The following is a 16,522-nucleotide window of genomic DNA, read 5'->3' on the forward strand; positions in this document are numbered from 1 at the left end:
ACATGGCACGAATTGCCTGGGTGATGTCAGAGGGTTTTATCCTGGCGTCAAGGGCGCGCTTGTCTACATCCGAGATTGCGGGCAGCGTCAGTGGGTCCAAAAAATGATCCACAGAGAATGGGGAGTATTGGGCCGGGGTCCCGTACACCTGTGTATAGTGTCACTGGAACGCTAGGAGGATCTCGGCCTGCGAGCGCACCAGTACACCGTCTGGATCGACAATATCCGTGATTGGCTTGATTTCGGTATCCTGCCTCGCCATCCAGGCTAGTAGCGCTCCAGTTTTGTCTCTGTCCTTATGTACCCTAGAGGCGTAAGCCCTAAAATTGTATCTTCGGAGGTCAGCGCAGGCAGTCTGATACTCCGTCTTAGCCTTGGCCGTGAGCACGGCGTGCTCCTCCGAGTCGTCAGGCCGTTTAGTGAGTGCGGCCAGAGATTGTTCTGAGGCTTGGAGCGTCCGTTCCAAGGTGCGGGGACTCCCACCACCTGCTTGATGCATTCTCCCCGTGCCACCACCTTAAACGCGTCCCATTCCACCAGTACCGACGATGCCGTGTTTGTGTTGTGCGTAAAGTAGTCGCGGATGCTGGTTTCGTGTGTGTCCCTGAATACTGGATCTGAAAGGCAGTCCCTAGGGAGGCGCCAGGTGGGGACAGGTGGGTGCGGGGGGCGCCAGGTTAGACGAATGATGTGAGCGTCATGATCCGAGAGGATCCGACCTAGGTAATCTGTGGATGTGATCTTAGGGAGGATTGGTGCAGAGCAGAGGAAACGGTCCAGGCGGACCCTGAGGTTATGTGGAATCGAGTGGAAGGAGTAAATGCGAGCCAGTGGGTGTAGGTGTCGCCATGCGTCAGTGATTGCCCAGTGCGTGGTCCATGCCCTGAAGAGTTCTGCCTGTCGGGGAGCCGGGGAGTGTGCGGGGGAGGATGCGAGCGGTCCAGGGTGGGGTCCAGTGTGCAATTAAAGTCACCTCCCAATACCCACGGAACTGAAGTAAACTGGGCCAAAACGCCCGTGAGGTGGTCCCAAAATTTATCCTGATCCGTGTTGGGGGCGTAAATGCTACCAAGGAGTATACCCTGTCCATCAAGTATTCCCTCTAGAAGCGCATACCTGCCCTCTCTATCTACCACCCGTCGGAGCTCCCGGAAGGGAGTACCTGGCCTGACCCAAATTAACGCGCTGCGCGCAAACGCTGAATAGTGAGTGGCACAGAAGGTCCCTCGCCATTTGACCTGCAAGCGAGTGAGTTCGGTAGTGTTCATGTGCGTCTCTTGCAGAAATGCAATACTGGCTGACATACGCGTAATGTATGAGTAAACAGAGTAGCGTTTGCTGGGCGTGTGTAGGCCTCGCACATTCAGTGTAAGGACATTAATGTCTGAGCGTGAGTCTGCCATTCGTACGGTGTCGTGAGTGGGAGAGGGGCCCCCCTGCAGCCCCCGACGGCCGCCAGTGTGTATGTGTCACGTGTACTCCTAGTGCGCCAAGCTTCCACAATCATGGGGGAGGGACTAAGGGAATTAACAACAAAGAGAACCTTGGGTGGGAAACGGTCCCAATACTGAGGATATCTCACCGGAGGTGGCATATCCAAACTAGTGTCCCACTAGGGGAGAAACACAACAGATATCTGCGGGGGTGGCAGCGTGTGTCGCTGCTGGGCCTGTGTGCGGGTCGGGCTCTTGCAGGAGAAGCGTCTATCGCTCGCAAGCGCGTACAATTATTAGACAAAGCAGTCTAGGCTCCTAGACGTCGTGCAATACAATAGGCCACCATGAGAAGGATATAACAGTGGAAAGTTCTTCCATCATGAAGTGGTGCCAGGTTGGTTGGCCAGGGTAGCTTCCAAGGTGTGCGTCATAACAAGGGGGGAGGAGATTGATCCAATCCCCGACATTGTTCCGTCACTGTCCCGGTCTTTCTCAGGGGTGAACAGGTGCGGTCGACCTTCCAAATCCGACGCTATGGGTGATGTGTGCAGTCCGGTCACCGCTCTTAAGGCTTCTCGTCGCTCCTGCATGATTTGCGTGAGGTCGGGTGAGCCCGTGGGGGATGATGTTTGGCTTTTGGGGCGGCCTGATCGAGCACGGCTCGCACCTCGTCGTCTGGAGCGTCTGAAGTCGTTGTTGCGTGCTCTCTGGGGTCCAGGATTAGGGATTATTGGGCAGTGAAACTCAGTCCAATCCTGTGCTTCCTCCGCCGTGTTGAAAAAGAGGGCTTTCCCCTTGTGCCGTACTTTCAGGCGGGCCGGGAACAGCAGGGAATATTGAAGATCATTTGCGCGGAGGCGCCTCTTGACGTCTAGGTAGGTGGAACGCTGGTGTTGGATCTCTCGGGCATAGTCCGGGAACACCATAACGTGCTGGTCTTCCACTTGTAGGGGGCCCGCCGTCCGGGCCGCACGAAGCACCGCATCGCGGTCTCGGAAGTGCAAGAATTTAGCCAACATGGGTCGCGGAGGGAGGCCCGGCTTGGGCGCCCGGGCCGGGACCCTATGGGCTCTTTCAATGGAAAAATATGCCGACCTTTCCGCCTCCGGTGTGAAAGATTTGGTCCAGAGCTCCATGTATGTCAGAGGGTCCGAGTTCTCGATCCCTTCCGGCAAGCCCAGGACGCGGATGTTACAGCGTCTCGAGCGCCCTTCCAGGTCCACTGTGCGTTCCTCGAGGGCCGCCACGCGGTGCAGGACCTCCTTCAGTTCCGCCTCCTGTGTTTTCACCGCAGGCTGCAGCTCGGTCACAATCCGTTCTCCATCTTTCACTCTGTCCGCCAACTTGCGATGGTCGTCGCGGATTAAACTGATGTCCGTTGTCAGGACGCCCAATCTCTCCTCCATTGAAAGGCGGGACAATTCGATTGCCGCCAACACCTGATCTAACTTTGCCGACAGTGTGGGGTCGGTTTGCGACGCGTTGGCTTGCGTCCATGTTCTTGTTTGTGGCATCCTCTCGGGGGCCGTCTCGGGGACAGCCGTCCTCTGCGTGGTCCTCGTTTTCCCCATGAGTGCAGTCAGAGATGGGGAGGGCCCGGGCATCCGTGCACCCCGCAATCAGCAAGCCAACTCTCCTCTGTGTATCCGGGTAGGCAGCAGCGCGGTGCAGGTCGGGCTCCTAGTCCTTCTTGGCCCCGGGGCGGTCACTGTCTTTCTTCTAGGGGACCCCTGCCAGTTCGGGGTGCGAAGAGTAACTTGTGGCTGCAGGGGGGTGACAGCCCTGGCGTTAGGAGATGCGCATCAGAAGGGGACTGCTTCCACAGTCCAGGCTTCCCCGGGGACAGGGTGCTTGTCAGTGAGGTCGGACCCCGCCCCCTCAGGCGACCCCGGGGGGCCGAGAAGCAGGCGATCAGGGCCCGGGGGGGGGGGGGCTCGGGTTGATGAGCGACCCCGGTGTGGTGTGCTATCGCCTCGGGGTCAGTGGAGTACCGTATCTGTAGGGTGGAGCCCACGCCGATCACGGCGCCCTGGTCTTAGGGCCAGGCACCCGGGTCCACCGGGCCACGCAATGTGGTAGGAGCGTTCTGGCTCCCCCCCCCTTGAAAAAGGGCCGTCGCCGTCCGTGACCCCTCGGCGGGCCCCAGAGGGGGTAGGAGGCCGCCGGGTCACCGGCGCTGAGGTTCACTGGAGGAGGGGGGGGGAGGAGGGGTCGACACTCACCGCCTCCAGGTGGGATCGAGGCCATCCGGAGGGCCCAGCGTCACGTAGGCTATGCCCCCGCTGGCGTCCCTTGGTCCGTGGCGGTGGGCTGATCAGTGCTGAGGTTAGGCTCCCGGTCGCGTGGGAGCGCCGATGTTGTGAGTCTTCGGGATAGCGGCCGCCATCTTGTGCGCCGGACTGCCACCACAATGGGCAGCCCGGTTCGGTTCAAGAGCCCGTGAGTCGGTTACTCCGCTCCTCGCTGGGGTTCCGGGGCCGCTAGCCGTCCTTTCCGTCAAGGGCCGCCGCCTCGGGGATAGGTTCTAAGTGGCGCCCACCGCAGGTAGAAGGAGATGCGCCCGCCATCTTGGATATTCGGCGCTCGGCTCCGGCTTCGATGAGGGACGGGACGGTGTCCGACGCTCGTCCGCAGCCCCCGCAGCTCAACCAGAGGATGCCCACCGCAGGTAAGCCTCAGTGGAGTAAGTTTTGTAGGCTGAGGCTCCCAGCGATCTGAGGAAGTGGGCAAGATGCTAGCCCGATCGCGGAGCCTCAGCAGGACACAGCCGCCATTGTGGCTTGCCAAGCCACCAAGTTATCTGCAGTTTTATAAAGTATTTTTCATATTTTTATTATTCACAGAGATTGTTTGACAGATCATGAATATTTTACAATTTCACATTTCCTCTGTGGATGGTTTTGAATTTAGTATGCTGTTAGGAAAGAACTGCGACTACCAAGAACAAGAAAATGCATAAATAAGGTCAAATATATTTGTTAGGATGAAAAACTGTACTAATTTGAGTAAATTACCAAATTGAGCATGCACTAGAAATGAGAAGTTAAACCAGATCAGTAAAATTGAGACCAGGCAACAAAGTACTTGTTCAACTGAAGGTCAATGTAACATACTGTCTCTGCGGACTGTTGACAGCCTCTCAGTTGGTGTTTAAAGACAATTTTGAGTTTTAAATATCTTCAGAAAATATTGTCACTACATAAAACTCGTGGTATAGAATATCATGAAATAATGTTTTCAAAATATTTTAGTTTTTAATATAATTTTCATGAATATAGAAAAAAATACAATGTTTTAATGAACGTTGTAGATCATATACTAATTGTTGTGGTAACACTGTATAATTGTAATTTACTTTTACACATATAAGTTGTCATGTTAGGTGTTTTAGTAATTTAGTTCCACATGTAATTAGTAATTTAAAGTCTAATAGCAGGTTGTTGGGTTTGTGGAGGAATGAGAAGGGTCATTTATTAAATTATAACTTATTTTAATTTTGTGGCAATTGGTTTCTATTTAAAATTGATTACTTAATTGATTATTAATTATGGTAGCTCTTTATTTGTTGCATTATATTTTCTGTTTATACTGTTATATTTCAATAATATTTTAATCGTATTATTAATATTAATAATTATTATTATTATTATGATTAATAATAATAATAATAATAATATGCTATATTTTCGCAGTAGGTTGTTGGGTTTTTAGGGGAATAGGGTGGGAAGTTAACTAAATTATAATTAACTTAAATGTAATGCAAAGTCTTTTTTATTGGACATTAATTATTTAAATAATTATTAATTATGATAATTATCTAATTGATACCTTCTTTTTTTATTATTTGGTTAGTTATTGAAATTGCCTATTTTGCATTTGTTTATTACTAAGTGTTACATTTTATATGTATTTTGATTTTAATATATTATTTTGTATTTTCTAATTTAATTTTTTAAGGGTTATAGGGTGGGAAGATATTAAAGCTATAATATTAGCTGACAGATTTCTTTTTTATGTGATTAATTGCAAATATATTATGTTAAATGTTACTGCTGTATTGCTTTGTTAATTATTATGCATGTTTCATTTATTATTTCATTTGTAAGTGATTATGAAATGTTTGTGGAATGATGTTTGGATTTATGCTTTTCTCAGTATTCATTTTAATTAAATAAGTTTGATATTTATTTTAAAATAATTAGTGTACTTTATTTGTACTTAAGTAAGTCAATGTGATTGTATGTAATTATTTTTTTTTTACATTTTTAATTGATATTTTAAATGTTTTTTTAAGTTTCTTAATTAATATTCTGTTAATAATATCTAGGTACTTTAATTTATTATGTTGTATTATGTATTAAAATAATTTAAATATATGATTTGAACTTTAATTGTTCAATGTAATTAATTTAAAGTCCAACACTTTCTTTACTATTACTATGACTACAGTGGGAATAGTACATATAGCCCCTCTAAACTCTAATGCTGTCCCTGCTATTGCTTAAAGTGGTGTGGGAATACTAAATGTAACCTCTTGGGGAAGTATTACGCAAAGTGCCCTGGGGCGCAACAGGCGTTTTAACCCACTTTGTGAGCCCCTGGGACACTTTGGTATTACAGAAGGGGTTGCAGGCCACTTCTGTAATATCTTTAGGGGGCCTTCCCTTATTTGTATGGGGGCGTGTTCCATGCAAATGAGGGAATCTCTTTGCCTCTGCACCCGTGCCGTATTACAGATAAGACAATAGAGGCAAAGAAGCTCTTATGAGGCGTATTGACATTACGCCACCTACAGGATGGTGCACTGTCAGTGCACCCCCTGGAAGCAGTTCTGTGGAGAGGGGAAAAGTGGTACTGTGGACCCCCCAAACATCCCTTTGCAGGCGGGTGCAGTCACTAACTGCACCCACCTGCAAGGCGATTTCTACTACCCTTTGACCGTGCAGGTGGGAAAACAGAGAGCAGCTTTAAATCAGCTGCTCTGTTTTTCCCATGAAAGCGCATTCACCATAATTGGCATCACATTTTCCTATATTGTGCTGGGCGCACCTTTTGAAAGGTGCACCAAGCGCAATCCAGGAAAATCCGCCACATCTGTAATATGGCCCACTGAAGTGTAACACTTTCCCTACAGTTGTTTAGACTGGAGTGGGAATAGTAAGTCTAACCCCTATGAAGTCCAACGCTTTTCCTAATGTTGTTCAGACTGGAGATGGAATAGTAGAATTAACCTCTCAGAACCCCCCCGGAATCCATCAGAAGTTCAACCCTTTCCCTACTGGGGATGGAAGCCGAGCCCAATTGGACTGGCCACCAATCGTCTGACCAAATGTCTGATGCTTTTCCCATTAACATGATTTCAGTCTTACCTGGATTCAATTGAAGGTAATTCCCAGTCATCCAGTCTGAGATCAGCTTCATACCATTGGCAAAGCGTATTTTTTCTAGCTCTGGACATTTCCCGATAGTGAACATAAGCTGAGTATCATCTGCATATGAGATGATTTCAAAGCCCAACTGTTCCACAATCTGAGCCAGAGGGGCCATATATATATATTAAAAAGGGTAGGACTCAGACAGGAGCCCTGTGGAACTCCCTTCTCTAAGGGCAATTTGGCCAAGAAATAAGGACCTAAAGTAACCGTTTGTGTTCTCTCCGTCAAAAAGTGTTGTAGCCATTTTAAGGCTGTTCCTTTGATACCGCAATCAGATAGTCTTTCCGCTAGCTTTGTGTGAGAAATAGTATCAAAAGCTGCGGAGAGATCTAAAAGTATCAGTATCGCAGAGCCGCCCGAGTCAATGTTCGTGAGTCAGTAACCGCAAAAACTGCAGGTTCTGTACTAAAGCCTGGGCGAAAGCCCGACTGTTAAGGGTCTAGGATTTCATTCTGTTCCAGATAGGTACTAAGTTGTTGGTTTATGATATTTTCTAGCAGTTTCCGCAAGAGAGGTGAAAGGGAAATAGGCCAATAATTGCTAAGAGTTAAGAGGTCCGCTGTGTGTTTCTTAAGAATGGGGGGGACCACTGCTTCTTTACAGGGGGATGGGATTATACCTGTAGATATAGAGCAATTAAAGATATCACAAATTGCTGGGGCGCAGCTCTTGGCTAGGAGAGCCATGACTTTTGGGGGGCATGAATCATTGGGAGACCCTGATTTTCCCAAGGCCAAGCCTTTTTGGACCTCCTCAATGGTGGTTAAGGTGAAGCTCTCCAGGGAGCAATTAGGTATCTTCCGCTTCTTCTCCAGTTCGGCCAGAGTTTCAGAGACTGAGGGGGCTATCAGAGGGAAATTATCGTATAAGCTAGATATCTTATCCTGAAAGTAGGTGGCTATGGAATTGCATAATTCCTAGGATTCATTTGGAGACTGACTACAAGCTTTGGGTGAAGTGAAGTCTTTGACTATACTGAACAGAGTCTTTGAGGAATTGTTGGACTGTTCAATGTGTTAATGATAAAACTCTGTTTCACTGCTTTTAGGTTCAAATGGTGACTGGCCAAGGATTGTCTATATAGCAGTCCGTTTTGGTGGTCCTCACTGGCCCACCAAGATCTTTCTAGTCGTCAACAGTTAGCTTTTTCTGTCTTTAGGTCTTCAGTATACCAGGGGTTTGGAGGACGCCGATGAACAGGACACCCCTTTTTTGGGATGGTTCCGTCAAAGGCGGACTCTAACGCAGCCTTAAAAGCCTCTAGCTTATTAGGGGCTTCCACCTGATTGTTAACTGGTTCTTGAGTGAAGACTTTGTCAAATACTTCCATGGTAAGATTACGCCATGGCCTACGCAGTGCCGGTTTGTTCGTGGCAAGTTTTCCCGTCTTTCTTACAAGAGGCTGTTGTATAGAGAAAGTGATCAATCCATTGCTAAACAGCTTGCACCCACTGTTCATCCATTGGCGAAAAGCTGGTAAGTAAGAAGGAAGACAATGGGTTCAATGCAGTGGGAAATGCGCAAAGGAATGTTATTCAATGGCCATTTTGGGTGCCACTTTTTTTGCAGTTAACACAAGACACCTTGGAGGCAGGCGTGGTGCAGACGTATAGTGAGCTACTGTAGTCCTTCATCCATGCCTGTTGTGCTGTGGGCGCATAGAGTTGTCCTTAATTATTATGCCGCGCATTAGGTAATGGCCTTTGATGTCCATTATAGTAATATTAGGATCTAGAGTTTTGTTAGGGGCCGCCATCGGTAATCATATAAAATAAAGGCAGCGCCTGGCCATAGAAAGGGGGCTCCATCTTGGGCATCTCGAAGCCGGGCTATCCCACTCCCCCATCTCAATAACTTGTAGATTGTCTCGCGATTTCACTTATCGAACATAGTGACCACTTACCGCCACATGACCTGCTCATTCGGACATCTCGGCCATGGTGTTAGTGTACTTGGCTTTCAATCTGTTTTACCATGACACTAAATTTGAAATTCTACAACAAATATCCTGGATAACTGGTCTGTGATCCAGGCAGCATGTGACCTACCTCCCTTCTTCTTTTGTCCCCCTGCGCTTCTGTTGTAGCACTTACAGAGCTCAATTAAAGCCTATCTGACCTCTGTTAATGATTCCCAACTCCTGGAATGTCTGGAGGTGACCTTTATGTTACCAAGGTGCCTGCAGTCCTCCCTGGTGATGGGGACGGGCAGTGTGCGCTCTTGTACCTTGTTTAAGGTAAATAAATGCTAAACACTTTTTTAGTATAACTTTTCAATATGAGGCAGACCCGCCCGCCACTCTACAACATAGCATAAAAAGATTGGCAAAGCCAATAGCTCTTGCTAAACACTTATCAGATCCCAAGGAGAGAACTATTGGCTATGCCATTGCTTGTCAAGAATGCTTTCTGTAGCCTATTGTGAAGATGCTAAGGTTGTGGATTGTGGAGTTGTTTGTTCAAATTCACCACAGCAGGTTTCAAAATGTAAATTTTCCTACTGGCACCTCCTCTGTTTTCTTAAACACGCTTCTCGTCGTTCGGCTGCTTGGCTAGCTTTACCGATAAGTTAGCCTATAGCGTTCACTGGTCTGTCGCTGCTTGCGATTCAACCCCCGCCCCCACCCTTCGAGCATTGGTGCAGCCTCTCTCCGACTTCATCTTTAAGAACATGGATTATGCTAAGAGAGGTCATCAAATGAGCACTTGGAGAATCGTACTTATTTTCACAGTCATAATTGCTCCTGTTCATAAATCTTTCATTAAACAATTTAAGTGCATCTGAAATACTATATTTTTGTGTCATTTAACTCAACACATTCTTCGGTGAGACCATAAAATGTGTTCCATGGCCATGAGGTTGGACGAAAATATCACCTTTTTTAATATCAATAACAAATTTGCTTTGTAGTCGATGCCAAATATAAGTGAGACAGATAAAGACATCGGCTGGTACCTACTTTTGCCTTCTCTAGTACCTACAAATTTGCTAATAATTAAACATGTCATACCTGTGACGTTTGTACCTAACATTGAGCACAGTAGGATAAACGTATATAATTTTAATCATAACACCAAAGAAGAGGAGAATAAAGGAAATTAAATTATTTCAGAAATTACCTGTGGAGTGAAGGTCTTGTTCTCATTGCTTAGATGATGAACTATTCCAGAAATGCACAGTGGGCCTGCAAATCCCAGCAAATCCGCCAGGACACGGAAGACGCTGCTGAGAATAAGTGGTCTCCCAAACGCGTGACACAGTGCAAACCAGATGGATTTTGAACCTTGTGGAGATGGAGACCTTTTACTCTGTCAAACAAAAATATAAACAGAAATGTAAAGCGAAATCGTGATATTAACTAAACTCACTTGGATTTTGCATATTGTCAATCCAGCATAAAATATTTGCCTTAGAAGTAGAACACTAAAATGAATTACTAGGTATGATATGACCATTTTTACAGTTTCTGGTTTTGAGCTAAAACCAATTTTAACTGATAAAACACCACCAAAGGGAATATTTATTTTTTCAGTAGAAACCAGAAAGTTGTTGCAGTCTTATTGCTAAAAAAGAGAAGGACCATTTCAACAACAAATAACAGTCTCAGAAGAGGTCCATGCACTGATTTTGTTGAAACTGGGCTGACTACCATACGTGCATAATCTCGGAACATCTATAAGTTTGTGTATGAGTTGTGATCAGTATAGCTTTAAGGCAGGAATTCTATTTGGGAACAGAACTATGCCTGGGATCACAGAACATCATTATTTAGGAACTAAGGGCCTGATTACAAGTTCTGTGGTCTTAGAGCAGGCCGCCACACCAGCGCCTTGCTCCAAGACCGCTAAACCTGTAGTCAGCCCGCCTGCCAGATTATTAGCGGTAATCATGGTAGGTGGTCCTGTGGCAGCAGTGCTTTTCTAAGACTAATAGGAGAGCCGTAGAAACACACCACCGTAGGAGGGCCACAGCCTGTTCCTGCACAGACAAAAAGTGTATTTCTGTTCATGCAGGAACAGGGGGTGCAAAAATACAGGGGAGCACAATGTGTGCCCCTTGCATGCAAACCCGTGCACAGGTCCAACAGGACCCCCCTAGTTTCCTCACTGCTACCCTTTTAATGGCAGGCTCACAGCCATGAAAAAGGTTGCAGTGTGGAAATTCCTAATATGCTTGATGGTGCTACAGCGGCACAGTCACAGCCTCACACTGCTGTACCCCTGCCGCGGGATCCCTGGCGTTTGCGTACGTCCTGTGGCAGTCCCACCACCGTAGTTGTAATACGGCAGGTGAAACGCCAGTCTGGCGGTCCATGGACCGCCACCATACCACATCAGTACCTATGGGCCAAACTTCTGGCTACTTCATAATGCCTAAGCTGCCCTCATAACCTTCCCAGAGTAACAGGTAAGTTGGCACCCCAGAACACAACACTCTAGTCCCCTCAGAAAACCCCGGATCATCACCTTTTGATCTTTCACTCATGCATGTGCATAATAAACAGAAAGGAGACACGAGAACAGTTTACAATATTAATTGAAACTATTGTGCTCTATTATGAAGCAACTGTGCTGTAACTAGGAAACATACAAAACTTAGCAGCGCAATTAGGCATTACTAATAAACCATACACAATGAAAAGCCCTATCATCGTTAATGGCGTATCTGCCTCAAACTGCTATAGAAGTGTTCTCTGGGAGTAGTAACTGGCCACATACATGTTATCTGCCGGTAGCTGGTCTGCCTTTCAGATTGCGCAGAGCTGGTGCGCTCCTCTCTGGACCTTTCCTCTTCTAGAAATTCTTCTCTCTATTTTCAAAATGGCAAGCCTCAACTTATATGATAAGAAATACCATGCTCGAAAACAGCAGCTGGGTCTCTATATTATGTCTAGGTGTTAGTGTCTGACCACAGAGAAAAACAGGGCACAATGTTATTTGACCTTGTATGAAATGTTCATAGTGAATCCCAGCAGAGGAGCTGAATAACAAAACATTTGCAGCCTATTTGTAGAATAATTGTGTGCCACAAAAACAAACGTGTTACCTCGTAACATGTGCAAAGCAAAAGCAGCCTACAACTTGTGCAGTTAGGCTAACACAGGGGAGAACTACAGTTGGCCCTACAGGGGACTCACAACTACCCGCCCTTTGGTAGGGACAGTAACGTAACAACTAATTGAATAACTAAAATAGAAAGCAACAAGTTAAGCGAGTTCAAAGATGTGCAAATGAGCATGCTATAAAATGGATTATAATCATAATAAAAAAGTAACATGTCAATTTCGAAAAGATAGCCAAACTAAAGTGTGTTGAGGTATTCATGATGTCTTTCGCAAGTTCAAATGCCAATTAATCCAGAACTGATTCTGTCTCCGCAGATGATGATTGGTTGAGAGCCCATTCCACCAGTCCAAAAGAACAGAAATGATCATCCATCTCAGTGGATGCTGAGAAAGTGACGGGGTAATCCGCATCTGTGTTATTCAAGCTAGTTGTTAATAGTCAATGTGCTGAATCACTTGTTTCCGCTGAAAGAAATGGCTCATAACTTGTATTCTGAAGGAGCCATAGGTCCATAGGACAACTTTGAAAATGGGTTGCTAATGGACTCATCATCAGGTCTATGTCCATGGGAGCTGGCGTCGACAGAGCCAGGCAAACATCTAGTGCCCATTCAAAGGGTCACCAGAGACAGTGAAACACAGGTTGTAAGCAGGTAAACCAATCAAGGTCCAATTCCTGGAGCAAAGAATCGAAGTATGTGCTCATGGCACAACTGGAGCAATGGTAGTTCAGGTGGGCTTGCAAATGCAACATCCATTGCGGAAGAGCAAAAATAGTATAAAAATGCCGCAAGTGAGGAATAACAACAGCAGGAAACCCCTGAACACAGTTGTAAAAAGGGAATGAATAAAGCTGGTATTACTCCAAAGCTTGTTTGGAAGGAACTGACTAAGCCGGAACCAACAACTTTAAAAAAGTGAGCAAGGCTAGCCGCATTAGATGCATTAAAAATGCGATGGATTAATTAGCCAAAATGTAATGGGAGGTTAATGTTAAACAAGGACTGTATTTCACTGGATAACCTTGCGACTTGTAATTCACATGATTCTAGAGAAGATGTTAGTGCTACTTCCTTTTGAAACAATGGTGCTTTGAGTCTGCCTAGCTTGTTAAAATCTGCCTTCAAATTTGGAATGAAAGGCCACAGTGAACTATCCATACGCCATTGGGTGGGAGGGAAGAGGACGTTGTTAGAGCAGGTCATCGATGGGAAATCTATAAAATGTATGTGATCCCAGCGCACACCCCACAGCAGTATTAATCACTTAATACTAAATAAAGGGCTGTAATAAGTGAGAGTACTGCAGAGGTTGGTATTACTTTGAGCTAAAAGGCCAAATTTGCTTCCAACGCGTTACATGCACAATGAATGCTAACATGTTTTCAAACTAGTGCATGTCCCACAGAACAGTCACATTTCTTCCAGTAAAAAGACTTCTTTATTGGCACATTTACAGAGGTAAGAAAATAAATGGAGTGACTATAACTCATGAATGAAGCTGCCTCCTAGGTGCTCATATCTACTGACAGGGAAATGTTTTATGCATGCTGTGAATTGAAATGCTGGAATTGGAAAAGATATTATACAATGCATTAACCATAGAGCGTAAGGAATTTCTGTATAGTGAAAGGGAGCTGTTCTAACTTCTCAAGATGTGACAGTGTATAGGCTGCTACTTTATTTGCCATGAATCGTTGTTTATGTGTCAAATTAAAAGGTTTGAACAGGTGGCTGGAATTAAGGTAATGTCAAGGGACACGGCCATTCTCAAGGGTCTGAATGGTCCAGCTAAACTGCATTATGAATTTACACTGCCTTTGCTCATGGCACAATGTAGACATGTCACTTTGCATGATATGAATAACAGATGACACATTGTTATTCAAATTAGAAGACAACATATTAAAACTATTATCAACAACAGCAAGCACTTTATCCGAATTAACTTGGTAAATTTGACTTAGACACATGGCAGCTACCATTTGGGACAATTTCAAAATTTCAATATATGCAGCATAAATAAATCATTTAGTACACAAAGACGTACGACCCAATAGGAAGGCAGATAGGTCCATGTCCGCCAAGAGAATAGAATGATATTGTTTCACTGCAGATAACGTGGAGCGCTCTAACCATTGTTGATACAAATTTCCCCACTGAATAGGTAGTAATAATTCCTGAGTGTTGTGATTGGAAATACCGAGGGCCAAGTCAGCTAGCTTGAACCCCGATGTAGAATTAATTTTTTTTATATGACAACCATTTGTATCCAGAGGCCACAATAACCACCCATGGGGATCTGAAGGTGTGGTGTAAAATGTACCAATCTGTAACATACTATTTAGTTGTTCAGCAGTAAAATTTGTTAAATGTTGCTAATTATCAAAGTGGGCAACTGAAGGAATTGTTGGTGCATTTATATCTTTAATTTGAGCTAATCTTAGACACGCGGTTTGTTGAATGGGGTCATTTAACAAAATAATTTATGTTGGAATTAAACAGGCTCAGAACAAGGTTTTTGTCCCCTGAACTTATACATGTAAATGTAAAAAGTTCTTATATAGCGCGGCCTTCACTCCAAGGAGCATCTTGGCACTTTAGACAGGATAGGCCGAAAGTGGGGAGTCTAGCTGATGGTAGTAGGAAATCTGCATATTCAGATTAAGCTTTTACACATGGTGTCGGATAGGTTGTATATCCATGTTTTTAGGGTCTTTCTGAAATCTGTTTCTGATCCAATTTGGCGAAGGGACGGTGGGAGAAGGTTCCAGTCCTTGGAACCCAAGACTGCCAGAGCCTTTCCTCCTCTCGTTTTCAGTTTGAAGTTAGGGATGGTGAGGAGGTTAGCTTTTTGGGATCTCAGGTTACGCGAGGGAATGTAGTGTCTGAACATGCTCCGAATGTAGCTGGGTCCTTTCCCATGGAAGGCCCTGAAGGTGATTAGGAGGACTTTGAAAAGGACCCATTTATGGATCCGCAGCCAATGTAGTATGTCAATTGCTGCTGTGGCTGAAGTTCTTCTGTTCCATCCTAGCACCAGTCTTGCCACTGCATGTTGTACCATTTGCAGTTTGTGGCAGACCATCCTGTTTGTCCCTGCATATAGGCTGTTGCAGTAGTCAAGACGTGATGTTATAAGTGCTACTGCAGCCATTTTACGTGCCGGGAGTGGTATTAGGTCAAAGAATTTTCTGAGCCCTTTTATGATGCCGAAACATGTCCCTGCCACCGCCACTGCTTGATGTTTAAAAGTCAGAGAGGAATCGAATCTGATCCCTAGATTTCGGGCTGACAGGATGGTGTTTGGGGGGATGGTAGCATCCTCCGGCCACCATAATGAGGGGTTAAACAGATTCCCCTTTCCATATGGCACGATCTCTGTTTTCCCTGAGTTGCATTTAAGATGGTTCGCGCTCATCCATTGGAATGTGGCTTTTAGGCAGTTTTTAAGCTTCCTTTCAGCCTCATCGGTGTCATCTTCCATCATCAGGATGAGCTACGTATCATCCACATATGAAATGGTGTTGATGAGTGCGATCAGGGGGGCCATATATACATTAAAAAGTGTCGGGCTCAGACAGGAGCCCTGAGGCACTCCCGAAGTGAGCCGTTTTTCTTCAGACCTAAACTGACCTAAGGTGACCACTTGTCGCCTGTTTGCTAAGAAGCTTTTTAGCCAGCCCAGCACATTCCCAGCTATCCCTGCCGTGGCTAAACGGTTCACCAAGATGACATTTGAGACCGTATCAAACGCCGCGGACAGGTCTAGCAGCACCAGGACCGCCTTCTTTCTCTGATCCATTGCAGCCCTTAGAGTTTCAGAAGTGAAAATCAGGGCTGATTCCGTCTAATGTTGAGACCTAAAACCAGCTTGGTTAGAGTTCCATATATTATTGGCCTCCAAAAAGGCGGTGAGCTGCCTATTCACGGATTTCAATGTTAATTTGCAGAGAGCTGGGAGCAGGGAGATGGGTCGCAGATTTGTCAGAGTTGTTGGGTCTGGTAATTGTTTTTTCTGTAGGGGCTTCACTGCTGCAAGTTTCCATTCTTCAGGGACTAAGCCAAGATTGAGTGAGGAGTTGATAATGCTATTTATGATGGGGTTGACAATGTCCACCATTATGTGAAGCACAAAGGGAGGGCAGGGATCAAAAGGGGAACCTGATTTAATCTTTAAAATTTCTGCCCGAGATTCCTCTAGGCTAACCGAACGAAAGATGGCCATGAGGGAAGTAGTTGTTGTAACGGCTCGGTTTGCTGGCTCCTTATACGGTAATGGATGGGAAAAATCCTTTATGATTTTTTGAATTTTTTCCTCAAAGAAATCTGCTATTATGTTACATAAGTTCTGGGAAGGGGGAATGTTTTTCTGCATAGTTTTTGGGTTAATAAAGGTATTAACTATTTTAAAAATGTCCTTCTGTTTGTTATTACTTTTGGTTATGGCCTCAGTATAGTAATCTTTTTTTGCAGTTTTTATCATCCCATGATATCGGCGGCGTGCGGCTTTATAGTTGTTATGATCCATTTCTTCATAGTTCATACGCCATTTGCACTCTAAGGCCCTAACCTTCCTTTGTTCTT

The 16,522-nt window shown here is 45.4% G+C and overlaps 1 protein-coding gene across 3 annotated transcripts in view; it reads right to left on the bottom strand.

Annotated features, from left to right (window-relative positions):
* ABCC8 (ATP binding cassette subfamily C member 8) overlaps positions 1–16,522 on the bottom strand; it is a 1,340,683-nt gene that overhangs the window by 1,004,180 nt on the left and 319,981 nt on the right. For all 3 annotated transcript variants that reach the window (XM_078681060.1, XM_078681061.1, XM_078681059.1), the window contains one exon: positions 9,991–10,179. In XM_078681060.1, coding sequence (XP_078537186.1) covers positions 9,991–10,179 — 189 coding nt within the window. The remainder of the gene's footprint in view (positions 1–9,990; positions 10,180–16,522) is intronic.

This window comes from Lissotriton helveticus, chromosome 3_1, assembly GCF_964261635.1.
Source record: "Lissotriton helveticus chromosome 3_1, aLisHel1.1, whole genome shotgun sequence".
NCBI lineage: Eukaryota > Metazoa > Chordata > Amphibia > Caudata > Salamandridae > Lissotriton > Lissotriton helveticus.